Below are 18,768 nucleotides of genomic sequence, written 5' to 3' on the forward strand. Positions count from 1 at the left end.
GTTCTTCATTTGTCCCTGCTGAGGAACAGAACTTGTCTTTTGTATGTAGCACAAATACATCTTCACCTCCCTCCCTTCCCCTTGCCCCCCTTCACTCACTCTTCTATTATCGTTGCAATCAATGATGTCATTATGTGTGCTATCCAACTGCTGTTGAACCACTTGGCTATAGGAATTTGGAAGAGCAGAGGGACAAAATGGAATTTTTTGTCTCTTCTGCCCAGGGCTCTTAAAAATGTATTCTGATTTTAACTAGAGTCTGTCTTTGCTTAGCTTCTCTTTCTCCTTTCCTTTTATATCTGAATCATCAGACCCACACTTTTTATAGGACACTTTTCACCTAGTCCTGCATGGGCATAGGCGCACAGTGCGTTGGGGTAGAGTGGACAAGAAATGTGGGGGATATAAAATGAACACTCTTAAGAGGAATGTTTTTTAAAATTTAGAGGAGTAAGGTAAAAATTTTGATGCTAGGTCAACCTACATCGCTGGTATTTGTTTACTATACTGGATATTTTGGAAAAATCTGGTAAATTTCAGTTAGTGTTGAGACCACTAAGGTGTTGTACCTTTTGATATTATATTCTGATTTCATTCACTGAGTTTGAACCCAAAGAGTCAAGATAAGAAAATTTGTAGTAAGAAAAAAACATTTTTTCCTCTGCTTAATACCTCACTTCTACTGGCACATGCCTGTAATCCCAGTGGCTTGGGAGGCTGAGGTATGAGGATCACAGGTTCAAAACCAGCCTTGGTAACTTAATGAGTGCCCCACAAACACCTTAGTGATAGGGAAACTGTTTTCAAAAGAAAATACAGAATATGGCTAGGGATGTGGCTCAGTGGCTGAGCATCCCCTGAGTTCAATTCCCGGAAAAACAAACAAGCAAACAAAACATCCAAAATCCACTGCTGCCAATCTTGGAATTCCTTCTGACGTGTCAGGACTGATTACCTTGATAAAAATCATGAACATTGACAACAAGTTTTATGCCTCTCTTTGGTTCCCCTTGCCCCAACAATAAACATAGCTTGGAAAAAGTGCGGAATGCTGGATTCTGTTGTCTTCTTTATTTTTAAATACCTTCAGTTGTTTTTGCCAGTCAACTTCTTAAAATAGGATTATTCCATGAATGACAGTTTAAAAAGAAAATGCTATTCTTAGTATATAAGGTAAATTATTTTTAAATCACATTATGTCTGGTTGTTTATCTGGCTGCAGGTATAACATTAGGGTGATCAGTGACTGACCTGGCTTTTGTAAATGAAATGTCTATCCATTCCCAGATGTTTCCTAGATGTGGTGAAATGTGAGATAACTGAATCCAAGTACAACTATCCTTAAAAATCTGTATGGGAGGAAAAAAAGGAGGTGGGGTAAAGGATAGGGTTTTTTTAGTAGTTGTTTGTTTTTTGGTGTATGTGTTACTAGAAGTTTTTTTGGGGGGGTATGATAGGATATTTTAATGTTAAAAGGTACCTCAGTGAGAACTATAGAAGTTTAGTAATATTTAGGATGTACTTAAGTACTTAAGAGGTGAAAACCTGAGTAATACTGTTCTTTGAGCTAGTGTTTATAAGGAGGGGTAACATTTTATTCACACAGGCTCAATTAAAATAAAATTTAATAATTACAGATAGTTCTTTTTCTTGTGTATCACCAAAATAGTAAAATTGTTCTTCATGCCTGAGGGTGATGGTACTACTAAAGGCCCTGGTTTATGTATCACCAAAATAGTAAAATTGTTCTTCATGCCTGAAGGTGATGGTACTACTAAAGACTCTGATTTTGTGTTTTTGTTTGTTTGTTTTTTGTGGTACTGGGGATTGAACTCAGGGGCACTTAACCACTTAGCACATCCCTAGCCCTATTTTATATTTTATTTTAAGACAGAGCCTCACTGAGTTGCTTAGTGCTTTGCCTTTGCTGAGGCTACCTTTGAACTCAGAATCCTCCTGCATCACAAGTTGCTGGGATTGCAGGTGTGTGCCACTGCACCCGCCATGGTGTTGTTGTTGTTGTTTATATTTATTTTTTAGTTATAGTTGGACACAATATTTAATTTATTTTTATGCGGTGCTAAGGCTCGAATCCAGGGCCTCGCACTTGCTAGGTGAGCACGCTCTACTGCTAAGCCACAACCTCAGCCTGGCCTGTGTTTTTATATAATCTAAGATCCCTTGTTAAAATCTAGAAGGTGTTAATTCTTTTCCTCCTTTCCCTTTTTCTTTACTGTTTTCTCATAATAAAAAAAATCAGTACCAAATTCTTACCTTTTCATTACCAGAGCAGATTCTTAGGACAAAAGTAGAAATGTATTTGCAGAGTATATTACATTTGGATTTAATGTTAAATATTGAATCTTTGTTTTCTCCTTTTTTTTAACCAGTGCTTATGATATCCTTTATTCAATTCACTTAGAAAAATATGCAGTATTAATGTAAAACAGTACAGTCTTGGTGTAAAATATTCAGTGCACATTAGAAAAACAAGTCATTAACATACAAACCCATTTTTAAAGACCTCTATTGGCATACCAAACATGTCTAGAATAATATACTTTTTCAGAGCTTAAATTAAAATTATGCTTAGCTCTTACCTATTCCCATAGCCTCTCAGCTCTTCATTAAAAAAAAAAAAAAAAGATATTCTATTAGCCAACTGAAACGTCTTTTTTTAAGGAAATTTAAAGAAAGAAGTTTTCTTAAGAAAATAGAACAAGCAAAAATGCAACCATGCATTGTCACAAAGAACACTGACATACAAAGAACTTTATCACTCTGAAAAACCCTCCTTTATGATATAAATGGATCAAGAAGCTTAACAAAGCACTTCTGCACCTATACATCTGGAACAGTAAGCTATGATGTTTAAGCTCCTTTAAACCTAACCATGCCTTCCATCCAAAGGAAATAAATTATGCTCAATTTCTGATTTTACATACACACAAAAAAGATGAGCAAATATAAGTTACTTTATATAAAACAAATACTTTTATATATTATTTCATTCTAGCAGAACATTTTCACCAAAACTGGGCAAAGCATAATGTTGTTGTTGTTTTTTTTTAATGCAAGCATATATGTAAAACTTAAGAAAAAGCATTCTTCATTAAGGTCTTGCTGAAAAGTTAGGCCACCACTAAACAAATAAAAGGGAGCACACAAGTAATCTCCATCCTAGTAGAAGCTTTAAAGAAACTCAAAGTCTTATTATGAGCAGTATGTAGACAATACTAGGAGTTTTATTTAAGAAACCACAGTTCTTTAGACACATTAACGGGACATTGCATTTAACAGTTAAATAAGATTCAAGAAACTAGATATAAAAGATATAAAACTAGATATAAAACTCTCTCTCTACCTTCCCAGGTCAAAAGATATCAAATAGGGCTGGTTATGTAGCTCAGGTGGTAGAGTGCCTGCCTCACATGCACAAGGTCCTGGGTTCAATCCCCAGCACCAACTAAAAAAAAAAAAAAAATCAAATAAAAATACAAATCTTAGGCCAAAATCTTTTCAAAATGAAATAAGTACTGTGAGTTCAAATTAAGCTACTATTCTGACTTGATGCTTTATTAAAGATCAAATATTGAATCTTTAAATCTCTAGCAATGGATATGCTGTTGAGAAGGGGATTATGTTTGAAATGCTTGGTCTGGACTTTTAGAAAGTATTTATTGGTGGAGTTTATTAGGGTATAAAGCAGAGGCAGTTACAAAATTCTTACTACCATGCCTCTGCTTAAGTATGTGATGATTGAAAAAAAGGAGCATTTGGAAATGAACAGAGCTTTACAACGAGAAGCCATATAGGATGGACCTCTTTAGTGCTCTAAATGAATAAACAGAATATGTGAGCCTTAGGAGAAATTGTCTTCTCCCACTTATTGATATTCCTCCTTTTTCTTTGTATCAATTCTGTAGGGAAAAAACAAAATCCTTTTCATGCTTGGACCTAGTTGCCTATCTTTTGCTCCTGTGCACCTGAAGTGTGCCCTCATTTTGTTTGGGCATGTTTTTCTAAGAAATGAGATCTGGCTGTGTTGTTCAGGCTGGCCTCCCAATTCCTTGGTGACCTTTGGCATGTTTTCCTTGTATTGAACTATTCTGGTGAAAAATTCTCTTTGCTTCTCTATTTGAATTCTAGGAAGGCAGTAAGATGACACTACTCAGAGCCCTGTGTGATTCCTTCACAGTTTTTTTTTACCTTCATATCCCTACAGCTGAGATATCCTATTTGTAGGAAGCATAAACTTTTGGAAGACCCCTGCTGTTAGTGGGGGGAGATTGGAGCTGGATGGCCACTTATTTAAACTATAAGAGAAATTATTTTAAACTTTTTGGTCTAAACCAGCATGGTGGTGTATACCTATCATCTCATACGGGAGGCTGAGGCCCGAGGATCACAAGTTTGAAGCCAGTTTGACAATTTAGCAAGACCTTGTCTCAAAATCAAAATGGACTGAGGATTGTAGATCAGTGGTAGAGCTCTCATGGGTTCATCCCACTTCTACCAAATAAATATATTTGTGAGGTGGGGCTTGTGTATATTTTGTCAAAGCTATTTGCAATTGTTCCCAAATATGGCTGCACAGAAGGATTACTAGGGGAACCCTTTCAGCTCTGTATTCCTGCTCTTTTTGAGATTCTGATTTATGGTTGGGGTGAAGCCAGGAATCTGCCTGCTGTAATGGGGTTCGAACCCAGGACTTTGTTTGCAAATGCCTTACCACTGCATCTCAGCTCTTGGAATCTGCATTTTTAAATACTCCAGGCAAAAAGCCACTGTTTTCCGATTACTCATTCTAAATTTCTGAATGCTCAGGTAACTATCTTTTTTTGCCTCTTCATTCTCTTTATGTTTTGGTTAAGACAGCATTAACCTCCCTTCTAAAGTTTTAGCTTCCCTCTACTGACTTCTTGACATTTCTGCCAAGCTCTGCATCGCTTATCCTTAAAAGCAGCAGCTTCCTGGCTTTTAAGGGAGGGAGGTGGAGACTTTTAATAGAAACTCAGTTTCCGGGGGTCTCAAGTGTGAAACCTTCATTTCCTCCACCTGCTTTGCTTTGTCCTACAATCAGCTAGGGCAAGACCGAGACGACCTCCTCTGGGGCTAAAGAGAAGGGGGGTTGGGGAAAGAACCTGATTTGGATGAGAGAAAGAAAAAGTGATAGGAGGTAGTGAATCTTTAAAAGAGTGTTTGGGTTCTGAGCAGACTGTGATTTTGGTTTCAGATTCTGTGAAGATAGGAGGAGGTGACTGTCTTTAGTGCTTCTAATTCTTTTTTTTTTTTTTTTTTTTTTTTAAAGAGAGAGTGAGAGAGAGAGAGAATTTTTTTTTAATATTTATTTTTTAGTTCTCGGTGGACACAACATCTTTGTTGGTATGTGGTGCTGAGGATCGAACCCGGGCCGCACGCATGCCAGGCAAGTGCGCTACTGCTTGAGCCACATCCCCAGCCCTAGTGCTTCTAATTCTGATATAGCTTTAAAGTTCCTAGCCCCCTACTAGCCCTGCAAAGTTGATTCTGATTTTACAGTTGGAGATTGCTGAGAACAGGTGATTATATTGAAGAGGTGTTACGCATATGTGTGTAGAATGTTGGAGTATCTCTTTACCATGTTACCTGCTGAGGTGGCATACTCTACTAGTTTAGTCCTTCATCTTTTAGTCTACATATTGTTTTTTGGGGGAATCACCTCCTGTTCTGTGATCTGGCTGGCAGAGAGGCTCAAGAATAAAAAAAGTTCAGATGGATTTCAGAAATAGGGGCAGGGAAGTGACAGCTGCGTGTTTAAGCATTGAAGTGTTTTCTGAGAGAAAAACCATCAGTTGTTGTCATTCACCCTGTGTGTATGAAATTGAAAGTTCACCCTGGAGTGTTTCATAACCTTTACATCTGGGAAGTCAAGGCCGTGTTGTCATTAATCTATCATCCCCTGCAAGCCCCCAGGCTCTGCTTTTCATCCTGCCATCAGTCATGTGGCAATGAAATTCAGAAAAGTGACCATAAAGCTCTCTTTTTGTCTCACTACCTTACATTCCCTTGGAAAATTAGATTGGCCTGAGAACTGTTAACATCTTAATGTGCAATTCATTTCAAAAGGGGGGAGTTGATTTTTTTTTTTAATATGACCATCTTAGATTACTGTAAGGCTCTCTTCCATGACTGCAGATAAAAGACTTCTGAGGGAAATATTCATTGCAGTACCAGAGTTTCTCCCTTTCTTTGACTGAATTCTTTAGATTGGAATTTGTGTTCCTTAAAAATGGTATGAAAAGGATGGAGGGTGAGTTTGTTCACCAACCAAGAACAATGTTTGGCTTGGTTAAAATTATTTTGGTATCCTTGAGAATATGAAGATATGTCTAATTTGAGTCCAGTGAATACATTCTTTTGTGTTCTTGGGAATTACTGAGTTTGAATGTCCTAAATATGCCTGGGTTACACTTTAGGTCATTGTTTTGTTTCTCCTAGTTTTCTTTTTATGATCCAGAGTGGCAGTGGTAATAAGGTTGAAGAAGGTGAATGCTTTGAACACATGGCCATGGGGTGCTAATTACATCAAATTGGACTCCTTTTGGCAGAACAAATAACCCTAGTACACAGGCCAGCACTATTCTTTATTGTAGTCAGGATAAAATTCTTAAGTTTTGAAAAATGTCCTCTTGAATTTGAATCTTAAAGACACAAGTTGTGTTGGGAAACTCACCAAGTTATAACTCCACTTTGGGTAGAGTTATTAATAGTGGTATTCTGTTAGAAAAAAAGGGCAGTTACTTTAGAAAACACCTCTGGGGTGGGGGCTGGGACTGGGTGGAGTGCTTGCCTAGCATCTGTGAGGCCCTGGGTTCTATACCCAGTATTAGAAAGAGAGAAAGAGAGAGAGAGAGAGAAAGAGGGAGGGAGGGAGGGAGGGCAAAGAAGATGAAAGGAAAGAAAGAAAACATCTTTGGGCTGGGGATATGGCTCAAAAGGTAGCATGCTCGCCTGGCATCCGGGTTCTGTCCTCAGCACCACATACAAACAAAGATGTTGTGTCCGCTGAAAACTAAAAATAAATATTAAAATTCTCTCTCTCTCTCTCTCTCTCTCTCTCAAAAAAGAAAGAAAGAAAACATCTTTGGTATTTAACTGCCAATTGTTGAAGCTGATTTTCCACTTGGGACTTAATTCTTGGCTATAGCACATGTGCCATGGAAACCATTGTCAAGAGTCCTTAATTTAAAATTTCTAGTTTTCACCTGGTATCTTCTTTTCCTCTCTTTTTCCTTCTCAGGTCATTGAAGTATTTTTAAATAAATTCCATTATATTTAATGAGGAGTAAAATTCTAAAGGGACCACCAGCAATCTTGTAACTGACTGCACTTCATCTTGCTTTCTAAGCTCCTACTTCTGGTTCTGATATTTGGGTTTTTCTTTCTAGATCTTATGTTTCTCTCATGTCAGTACTTCAGGACTCCCTCCCTCCCTCCCTCCCCTCCCCTCCCTCCCCCCCTCCCCCCTCCCTCCCCTCCCTCCCCCCCTCCCCTCCCCTCCCTCCCCCCTCCCCTCCCTCCCCCCCTCCCCTCCCCTCCCTCCCCCCCTCCCCTCCCCTCCCTCCCCCTCCCCCCTCCCCTCCCTCCCCCCTCCCTCCCCTCCCCTCCCTCCCCCCTCCCCCCTCCCCCTCCCCTCCCTCCCCCCTCCCCCCTCCCCCCTCCCTCCCCCCTCCCCCCTCCCCTGCCTCCTCCCCCCTCCCCCCTCCCCTGCCTCCTCCCCTCCCTCCCCTCCCCTCCCCCCTCCCCTGCCTCCTCCCTCCCTCCCCTCCCCTCCCCCCTCCCCTCCCTCCCCCCTCCCCCCTCCCCTCCCTTCCCTCCCTCCCTCCCTCCCTCCCCCCTTCCTCCCTCCCCCCCTCCCCTCTCTCCCCTCCCTTCCCTCCCTCTCTCCTAGGCATTTAACCCAGGGGCATTTAACCACTGAGTTACATCCCTTTTTTATTCTTTATTTTGAGATAGGGTTTTACTAAATTACTTAGGTCATCATTAGCTAAGTTGCTGAGGCTGGTTTTGAACTTGTGATCCTCCTGTCTCAATGTCACAAGTTGCTGGGATTACAGATGTGTACCACTGAGCCCAGCTGTCTGGCCTCTCTTATAATAGAAAAATTTTCAAATCACTTCTACAAAGACAAACCACACATTTGGCTTCAAACTTTATAGTCAGCCAACAGAAAGAGGAAAGCACAGTGCACTATTGATAGTGGTTCACAGAATTCACAAGGTAAAAACTAACAGGTTGCTCATAAAAAGCTGGAGTATTTTGGATCTGGGGATCAGAAAGAAAAAATTCCTGTGGGTCCTCATAATTCAATAATAAAAGGAGCAATGTATACATTTGTAAGTATTTATTTTTAGTTTTAGTTGAACACAATACCTTTATTTTATTTATTTTTAAGTGATGCTGAGAATCAAACCCAGGGCCTCGAGTGTGCTAGGCGAGCACTCTACTGCTGAGCCACAACCCCAGCCCCAGTGTACCCATTTTTATAGTAACTTGGTGGTGTATTTCTAAGCCTCATGAGACTGAGGATCTTTATCTTCTTCATTTCTATATTCCAGGGCCAAAACAGTGCTTGACCCAAAGTAGATACTCAGATGAATCTAATTTAAATGACTAGTGAATGGATTAATTAATTTTATGGTTGTAGCACTATTGAAAATGTTGATTTAAATTGATGCCACAGACAGGCGTAGTAATGTGCCTTTAATCCCAGTGACTCAGGAGGCAAAGCAAAGAGAATTGCATGTTGGAGACTAACCTCAGCAATTTAGGGAGACTTTAAGCAATTTAGCAAGACCCTGACTCAGAAAACAAAAGGGTCTGGGATATAGCTCAATGGTAAAGAGCCCTGGGTTCAATCCCCAGTACCTAAAAAAGATCATAAATAATTGATGTCACATAGATCAACAAGAGCAATTCTTTAGAGGTCTTTGGAGTACCTGAGATTGGGTCTGTGTAGAGGCTGGATCCCTACTCTTTTCAAAAATGTTAGCATATCTCTTTTTGTAGACATTGATACTTAGATGAAATAATAAAACCTGGCAACCTAGTCCTAGAAAGAGAAGATGGTAGCCAGGTGCAGTGGTGCATGCTTATAATCCCAGGCTGAAGCAGGAGAATCACAAGTTCAACTCCAGCCTTGGCAATTTAGTGAGGGTCTCAAAAAGTAAAAAGGAGCCAGACACATGGTGCACATCTATAATCCCAGCTACTTGGGAGACTGAGGCAGCAGCATTGCAAGTTTGAGGCCAGCCTCAGCAACTTAGCAAGCCCCTGTTTCAAAATAAAAAGTAAAAAAGAGGAGGGGGAAGCTGAGGATGTTGCTCTGTAGTAAAGTGCCCCTGGGTTAAAACCATAGTACCAATAAATAAATAAATAGATAGATAGATTATATAAATAGGGCTGGGGATGTAGCTCAGTGGTAGAACCTCCCTGGGTTCAATCCCCACCACTCAAATAAATAAATAAATAAATACATGCATACAGTAATAATGTTTCTTTTTTGTTTCTTTTTTAGTAATAGTGTTTCATGGGAGTATTTGGTTTTATTAAATATAGATCATGCCTTCTGTTCTTATGGGTGCTCCCTCTTTTTTTTTGCAGAATTCTTCCTCATTTTATAAGTGAGATTTTAAAAAGGAAAAGCAAACAAGTCAGTTATTGGATGCCATGAGGCTTGTGTGTGCTGAAATTATTATCATCTGTCAGTTGCCTTGGTGTTTTAACTCTTGAGGAGGGAGAGAGTGGAGCAGGGAGTGAAGTATATAGATTAATCTGAACATCCAATGCCTGTGTTTGGTCAGTGAGGACAGGTTTCTTCTCTGATTTTAGATGCAAGTTGTATGTTTTAAGGAGTGTGCACTTGATAGGAAATAAAGCACTTTGGATTCAAGCACTTTTCCTCCTGCACAAGGTCATACACAGGAAGAAAAAAGAGATTTTTAGTAGTTGAGGATTTGGAGAAGGGAATTGAGAAAGTGATGAAGGGAAAAGGTTTGCAAATGTATATGACACCAAATTAGAGAGGTCAGTACTGTCTGCAGATGTATAACCCCATTTGTGCACTTGAGCATGGCCTAAGGGAACATTGGCCTGATGAATGCAGAGAGAGATGCGTTTTGATTGAGGTAATTTCCCTCAGATGGGTCTCACCATCACATGAATCAAAACCTGTCAGGAAGGAGCTAAAGATGGAGTGAAGTTTATTGTACGTTTGTTTCCATGTGACTCCGTCACGCTAGAAGGGTCAAGTGAGAAAGATCATTAGAACTGTGTTGATTTACTGGGCCTCTTGTGCACTTTCCCTGCAGGGCAAGGAGGAAAGAGGCTGTAAGAGGGGTGCTTAGTTGGGGAGGGAAAGGCAGGCTGTTTGCGGTAGGTGGGGAAAGCAGTGTTAGCCCCCCCCTCCCAGCCCCTGATGAATTTGGAGCAGATGCTCTGCCTGGATCTCTAGGAGAGGCCCCCAAAATCTGATTAAAAAGGGAAAGCTCCTGGGAAAATCTCTGATACTAGTCTTAGTGACTAGGGAAGTGTATTCTCACCTCCTTTTTCTGTTGCTTGTCCTTTCCTCACTTTTGAGCTCAAAAGAAAATACAGGAGATTTAATTTAGAATTCAAACTACCCAGTTTAGGATATAGCAAAGTAAACAACAAGGAAAAAGACTGCCTCCCCACTTGCCAAGTGGATGTAGCTTTGTGGTGAGATTTGTGAAGGGAGTGACCTCAGGGTCTGTACTTTTATTGTAACTATCAATCTATGCTGGGTGCCCAATTACTATAATCTAAACTACTTTTTTATGTGTGTGTGTGGTGCTGGAGATGGAACCCAGAGCTTTGTGCATGTGAGGCAAGCACTCCAAATAAAGGCTAGGTTTCATCAATAGTGTGTCCTTCTCTGACTGGAACTTGCTGAAGTACTTCTACACTGAGTTGAATGAAAAAGAAAGCAAGCTCAAAGTGGTACTTCAGCATAATGATGTTCTATTTGTGTCTTTCCCCAAGAAGGGATGCTCCTTTGAAACCCCCTGAAACTGGTTCTCATTATGAAATTTCTATTTGTATCTCTTACTTGCTTTTATCTTAGGGGTAATAGACAAAATCAAGGAAACTTTCCTCCTTGATAGTGAAAATATGGTGGGGCTTTGTGTTTACTGGAAATGCTTCTTAGCAGGGCCAGTTAGCCAAAATTGGAAACAAATTGAGGCGAAAAGAAACTTACTAAGTGGAGTCTTTTCTCTAGATGTAATTTATAAAATGGAGATAAGTGATATACTAGAAAAGTGATGGAATCTTAGTGTTGACCCAGTTATATGAGTGATATGGAAATGGTTAAAGCAATTTCTAACTACTTAGGGTCTTGATTATCCTTTTCCTTTAAGAATTAAGCATCTCTTCTGTTTTGTTACAGTTCTTCCAAAGAAATACTTATGTGTGATAGCAGAAGAGATGGTAAAATTAGGAGTGGGTTCTTGAGTAAAATTTCCTGGTTCTGATCCTGACTATGCCATTATTTGTGAGACTTTGGCAAGTTATTTAATCACCCCAAGCTCCAGTTTTCATATCTACAGGATGAATTTAATCATAATGCTTACTTTATAGGATTGTTAAACAAATTAAATGTATTACTGCATGTAAAGAACTCCACACAGTACCTGACACATAGGAAGCACTCAAATGTTAGTGACTATAATGTTGTTGTTATTTTTTTATATGACAAAGGACAAGAGTATGTCTCTTTTTCTTGGAACCTGGCTTAGTGTTTTAAAGTAGTTTAGATTAGGGCTGGGGATATAGCTCAGTTAGTGAAGTGCTTGCCTCACATGCACAAAGCCCTGGGTTCCATCTCCAGCACCACACACACACACACACACACACACACACAAAGTAGTTTAGATTATAGTAATTGGGCACCCAGCATAGATTGATAGTTACAATAAAAAAGGTGGAAAAACTGTGTAGGCAACAGTTTTTTGTAGTAATATACTTTTTAAAAATAACTCCTGTGTAGGATTCTTTACTCCTTCATGGCTCTCCAGCTTTTTGGCTCCCTTCCTATTCACTAGAAAGAAGGCACAGCAAAAGGGAGAAAATAAACTGAAAGAATCAAAGACTGAGATAGTATTCTTGATGCTTTGTTCAAGGAGCTGGATTAATTAAATAAATTGAGCATAGAATGCTAGATAGCTGCCCTGCCTTTTATTGTAGAGATGGCTGCTGTGGTCATGGGGACAAAGGCAATTCCTTGGTTGGGATTGAGAGCAGAGGTATTGAAAAATTCCTTTTTTTGGGGTAGGTCTTTTGATTATTTTTGCTTTTTGACTCTGGTTTTGGGACACCAAAGGCATAGCCTACCTGTAGATGGTAGAAATATAAATTCCTTGTGGAATGTAATTTCCACATAGAGAAAAGCTCATTTAAAGTAAACTCTCTTGCCCTGTGGTGATGGTGGGTATGTCTATATGGAGTAGAGGGGATGTTGAGATTATGAGAAGAGGGGATCTTTGAATAGATGTGCCAAGTTTTAGAAAATCTTTCTGGGGTAAGAACACTTGGGGAGCCCACGTGGTATTTATAAATCCTGAGGCTGAGCTTTTGATAACTGGTGACTAGGTGTGAAGGGAAGGTGAAGGTAAAAATAACTTAAAATGGGATAAATAAAAGAATAATGTTGGGCTGGGGATATAGCTCAGTTGATATAGTGCTTGCCTCTCATGCGTAAGGTCCTGGGTTCAATCCTCAATACCACACACACACACACACACAAAAAAAAAAAAAAAAAAAAAAAAAACAGTAATGTTTAGGTCCTTATTTGAATATATCCAGGACTGTTATATTGAATAATGTTGGAAGTAAACAGTAGGTCAGTTTTTCTTATCTCTCTTTTTATTTTTTTGTGGAGCTAGGTCTTGAACCCAGGACCTTGTGCATGCTAGTTAAGTGCTTTACCACTCATGTATGCACCCAGATCAGTAGCTCAGTCTTTAAAATAGCTATAAGTAGCTGGGCACAGTGTCACACGCTTGTAATCCCAGCAATTTGAGAGGCTATGTCAGGAAGATTGCAAATTCAAGGTCAGCCTTGGCAATAGCAAGACTCTTGTCTTGCTGTTTAAAAAATAAAAAGGGCTGAAGAATGGAGATGTAGCTAACTGGTAACACCCCTGGGTTTAAGCCCAGTACCACCGGGTGGAGTAGAGGGAGTGACCAGGTCTGATTCATAGTAAGATGAAATATTCTCCCCAGTTACTAGGCAGGCATCATGAATGGTCATTGATGCTTGAAAAATATCTAGAGCATATCTCTTAAATGACTGCAGCTGTCACTTGGATACCTTTTCTCGAAATCATTTCAAACTATTTAGAACTTTCTGTGACTTTTCTGGGTGTTTCAAACACTTGATTTTCTTTATAAGTTCCAGAAACACCACTCTGGCTCCCTTTCCCTTATGTTCCCTGATAAGTAAATGGTACTTGTTGGTGTGTTCAACAGGCAGCTTAGATACCTTCGACCAAACTGTTCTCTCAGGAGTTACTCCATCAAACCTTAGTTTTCCATATATTTGAGCTACCAAATTTCTTGAGCAAGAAGTTTGTTTTATGGATATTTCTTGCTGTTTCTCTACTAAAGAGTATTGAAGCCCTACCTAAAATAAGTTTTTTAGTCATTCTAGGTATAATATGCTACTATTACCGTTTTTTGTTGCTATAAAGAAATAACTGGGAACTCTTCTGTAACTAGCTTCATGGACAGGAATTCTTTTTTTTTTTAAGAGAGAGTGAGAGAGGAGAGAGAAAGAGAGAGAATTTTTAATATTTATTTTTTAGTTCTCGGCAGACACAACATCTTTGTTGGTACGTGGTGCTGAGGATCGAACCCGGGCCGCTCGCGTGCCAGAGGAGCGCGCTACCGCTTGAGCCACATCCCCAGCCCCGGACAGGAATTCTTTGTATCAAGTTGTGAAGGTGCTCTGCGGTCTGCAACAATGACAATGTAGTGAGGGCTTACTGTTCTTAACAAATATAAGTTTGGCCCTGAAAAAAAAAAGGAGGCTGGATAACTTATTTAGCTCACAGTTTTGGAGGCTGAAAGTCTACACATAGCAGTGAGGATCCATACACATGTGCCAAATGATACCATGGCAGGAGTACATGTGTGAGGAAAAGATCATATTTCCAGATGGGAAAACAGAACATAATTCAAAGGTCAGGCTTGGCCAGGTGTGATGGCACAAGCCTATGATCACAGTGACAGGAGGATCAGAAGTTCGAGGCCACCTTTGACAACTTATTGAGACCCTGTCTTCAAAATAGAAAATAAAAAGGGACTAGGGATGTAGCTCAATGATGAAGTACTGCTGGGTTCAATCCCTAATACTGCCAAAAAAAAAAAAGAAAAAGAAAAATCCCACCCATCTCACAACATCTCCAAACTATACTACTAGCTTATTCATTTTCTTATCTGTCTTTTCTGGTTTTGTGTGTGATCCTTATCTCAGTACAAGGTTGGCTTGCGTATTATAATCAATAAATTATGATTTCTTTTCTATTTACTTTGTGAATAGAGACTAGCTTTATTCAACCATTTTTCTTGTCCTGAACAGTCTGAAGATGATGAAAAGCTGAAAAAGAGGAAGGAGCGATTTGGAATTGTCACAAGTTCAGCTGGAACTGGAACCACAGAGGATACAGAGGTAAAATATTCTTTGAATGCTTCATAGAGCTCCTAAGGGGAAATTAGGGTGAATATGTTGAATGAGCAAAAAACCTCTGTTTCCCCAAACTACTACTACTACTTTTTTTCTTTTTTAATTTTTTTTTTAGTTGTAGTTGGACACAATGCCTTTATATTAATTTATTTATTTTTATGTGGTGCTGAGGATTGAACCCAGGGCCTTGTACATGCTAGACGAGTGCTCTACCGCTGAGCCACAACCCCAGCCCCCCCAGCCTACTTCTTCAGTTCCCACAGGACAAGTCATTTGCCTTTTGCTTGGGGGACGGGAGGGGTGTCATCTTATGATGAAATCATGTAGGTTTGGATTTGAAAATTGGCTCCACCACTTTTCCTGAGCTTTTGTTTCATTGTCAGGAGAGTATAATATACTCACCTCAGAGTAGTACTTCAAGACTGAATTGATGCTATATGTAAGACACTCAGGTTAATGCCTGTTGTATTTTAAGTATTGAATAAATAATAGTGTTTTTGTTATTTACTGGGCATTTTTCCTTTGATTATTTAATAAAGCTACCTCCAACCTAGATATAAGTGTAATTGTGCCCAACTTTCTCTGGAATAGGACAGTGGACACAAATCACAAATGAGAGTTTTTGTTCTTATTACTTTGGATTTTTTTTTTGTTTTGTTTTTTTGTTTTTGTTTTTTGTTTTGTTTTTTTGTTTTTGTTTTTGTTTTTGCAGTATTTGGGTTTGAATCCAGGGCCTCATGCATGCTAGGCAAGGACTCTACCACTGAGTCTTAGTCCTAGCCCCATCCCCTTATTGTTACCACTTTATTTACAAAAGGAAAGAGTATCTTTTTTTTTTTTTTTTAAGGTTCATATTCATCCATGCCTCAGTTTCCACTGGAGTAACTCATATTCATAGAGATTCAGCATTGATAGACAATGTTGCTTTGCTGATTTGAAAATATCTGTAATTGAGACCAGATATCTGTCACCTGGGGTGTACATAAAGTACAATTGAAATAATGAGTATTTTTAGTGTTACAGGAAGTTTCTTGAAGAGCAAAGAATTTGGAATGTTCTTTAAAACTTCCATTTAATCCAGGATTTCTTCCCTCCATCTGCTTCTGGAGACAGCCTCTAAATTTTATTTCCTTATCACTCAAACTCTTGTTAATCTTCTTTATGAATAAATATCAGAGATGATCTTGTAAGTAAGCCTAAAAATTATAGTCAGATCAGTTTGCACTTTCTACTTGGAACAAACTAAAGAAGTTTGTATTCTTTGTGCTTCTGAGAATAAAATGTCACCTCTATATCTATTCATTTACTGTCTGATTTACCAGAATGAGCTTGAAGTAAACTTAGGTTTGTTTTAATTCCTGTTGAAATTGTTTCCTTCTTGCCAAAGAAATTATTGTTAATCCAGGCATGCTTGCTAAGTAGGTACACTTGGCCTCTTGCAAGGTAAGGAGGTTGTGGATTGGGTGGCCGGGAACAGTGGTTTTTATTGGAAGAATCAGCATATGTAGAGGAGTCCGGGAACAGTGGTTTTTATTGGAAGAATCAGCATATGTAGAGGAGTCATAACTTCTGTGGCTAATGAAGTTCACAAGAAGATTTTTGAGTTCAGAGAACTGTCTTAGTAGTCCAGGTGAGATGCAGTGGGCTAGTGCGTATTTTTTTTCTTTTTTAAATAATATAGGTTAGACCTTTGGCATGAATGGGCTGAAAAAGGGTTCCTTCTTTGCTGGAGCAGTGGTTGTGAGAATGAAGGATTTAGGCTGTTTTGTGGCCCCTCTCCAGTGTTGCCTCTCTTAGGAGTCATCTGTAAACACCCTCCTCTCTTTAAATTTATTGTTTTGGCATTGAAGATTTATATTCTTTTCTGTGGATTAGAGGCCTAAGGAATAGCTACTATTGGGCCTGACTGCTCAAAGGGGCATCCTCACCATCCTTTGTTCCCTGAAATTTTCATCTCCCTCCCCAATACCCTCCCGATACTTTCCCCAACCTATTCAGGACCCATTATTTGCAGGCTCTCTTGTTTTAGGCTGAGGGCCTTGTCTCCTTAGAAAATCTCTCCATTTTCTACTACTATTCTCCTTTGCTCGCCTCCCCTCCCACCTCCTGTAATCTTTTGTTTTCATTCTCCTTTCTCACTAAACCTCCTCGGCTAAATAACTGAAGAGATTCAGGAATGAAATCTCTGGCTACAAAGCTTAAAGTCAGGGTCATCCCTTCTTCTTGGACCTTGTGACAGTTCATGTGAGTTTGGATTAAAGCAGCCAGGAACCTAAACTACTGTTTTTCCTTACAGGCAAAGAAGAGGAAAAGAGCAGAGCGTTTTGGGATTGCGTGATGAAAGTTCTTGATGCTTTCCATTCTCCCGTGGTTTCCATTTCTGATTCTTCTTGGTCACATGTATACCTAAATGCACAGTCATGTGCCTACGTCCTGCCTCGCAGTGAGGGAGCATGTACCTCAGGTACATCAGTGAACTCCAGCAGCAGTTTAACTTACTGTTGTTCCAACTTTAAGGTTGTTGTGGTTTTGTTTTTAATTATTTTGCTTGTTAATAAAAAAACAGAAAAGAGAACAATGTGTTTTATTAGGTGCTCCTCATATAAGTTCTTGGAGCCAGATTAGGTAAGATAAGGGGAGTTTTGGGAGCAAATATTATGGGGAATTAGCCATAATGTCTATCCCTTAGAAAAGAAGACAAGGTTGAGTATGAGTCTACCCTTTAAGCCCATTTATTACCTTTGCTTGTACTCACAGGCATCCTTTTACCTCATTAACTTCTGTAAAGAGGTCAAGTTACTCCCTGAATCTTTGCTTTAGCAGGTTGGAGTGACCCATAGAGATAAAATAGAGGGAGCATAGAAGGTTTTAGGAGATAGAAACAATATAAATACAAGGACTAATGATTTATAATTCCCTACTATAAGCTAGTAACAAAGTCCTGTTGTTGGATAAAATGGAGCCCAGAGTCCTTACAGTAAGAAGGACCCTATTTTCCATGTGGCCTGGCATGATAATTGTTTCCAGAACAGATCACTGTGTGGGACCTTGTCAGTTTTGCAGTTCAGGAAGATTGATGGGCTGGATGCTCCTCAGAGATGGAAGAAAATGTAGGGATTCAAAGTATGAAAGAATATAAAAAATGTTAAACATTAAACATTATTAGATAATTGAGAACATAAGCAATGGGATGGGATGCTACCTTTTTTCCCCTGCTCAGTGGCAGGGATTAAACCTAGGATCTTGCACCTGGAAGGCCAGTGCAATACCACTGAGCTATATCCCAACTCTACTTAGCTTTTTGTTAAGCCCTGTGCTAGTTTTTCTTCTTCTGTTGCAGAAGGATGCTATTGCAGTTTTGGTGGTAATGTTTCATGGATATTACTAAAATTCATTTTTCTTGCTGAGCTTCCTACTTAGAAAAGGTTTGACTCTCCCCAAGCAGGTTGCTTGTTTGCATTTGAAGTTTCCTATAAATCTGAGACTTGGTAGTCTTTTCAGATGAGTTGATGTAGGGTGTCTCCTCTTAATCATTATATTTGGACATCTATAGAAGTTATTTTTTTTTTTTTTTTTTTTTTGGTGAGGTAGGATTATAAAATTTACAAGCCTGGTATCTTACTTAAAGATTTTCTCCCATTATTAACTCTTACATTGCTGTTGTTTGTAATCTTTGTCTTTAATTCTGTGAAAACCTGCTTGTTTTTGTGATCAGTAGAAAGGGTATAATTTTTTCAAAACTTTGTAACATTAAGAATCTCTTTATTTCTGTCAAGTCTATAGTTGGTGACAAGGGACCAAAGTTGGATATTTTAAGAAAACTGTACCTTGGAGGACAGATCCAAAGGTTGCCCATTTTTTTGTGAATTTTGCCCCATTTGAGATTCTGGAGAAATGAACAAGAAGGAAAGTTGGTTAAATTTTTGTCATATCCTCAACCAAATAAACCTTATACATGGAGTGACTTTCCCTCCCTTCCTGTTAGTCTGTTCTGTTTGCCTCCCTTTCTTGACTTCAGGCTCT

The 18,768-nt window shown here is 39.2% G+C and overlaps 1 protein-coding gene across 4 annotated transcripts in view; it reads left to right on the forward strand.

Moving 5' to 3' along the window:
• Sarnp (SAP domain containing ribonucleoprotein) overlaps positions 1-18,768 on the forward strand; it is a 57,146-nt gene that overhangs the window by 31,996 nt on the left and 6,382 nt on the right. For 3 of the 4 annotated variants that reach the window (XM_026398325.2, XM_077798352.1, XM_077798353.1), the window contains 2 exons: positions 14,641-14,730; positions 17,042-18,714. In XM_026398325.2, the coding sequence (XP_026254110.1) occupies positions 14,641-14,730; positions 17,042-17,083 (132 nt within the window). In that variant the 3' untranslated portion in view covers positions 17,084-18,714. Of the gene's footprint in view, positions 1-14,640; positions 14,731-17,041; positions 18,715-18,768 lie in introns of those variants that run through there. The other variant, XR_003301660.2, reaches the window with a different exon arrangement.

Source organism: Urocitellus parryii, chromosome 5 (assembly GCF_045843805.1).
Source record: "Urocitellus parryii isolate mUroPar1 chromosome 5, mUroPar1.hap1, whole genome shotgun sequence".
In the NCBI taxonomy this organism is placed as follows: Eukaryota; Metazoa; Chordata; class Mammalia; order Rodentia; family Sciuridae; genus Urocitellus; species Urocitellus parryii.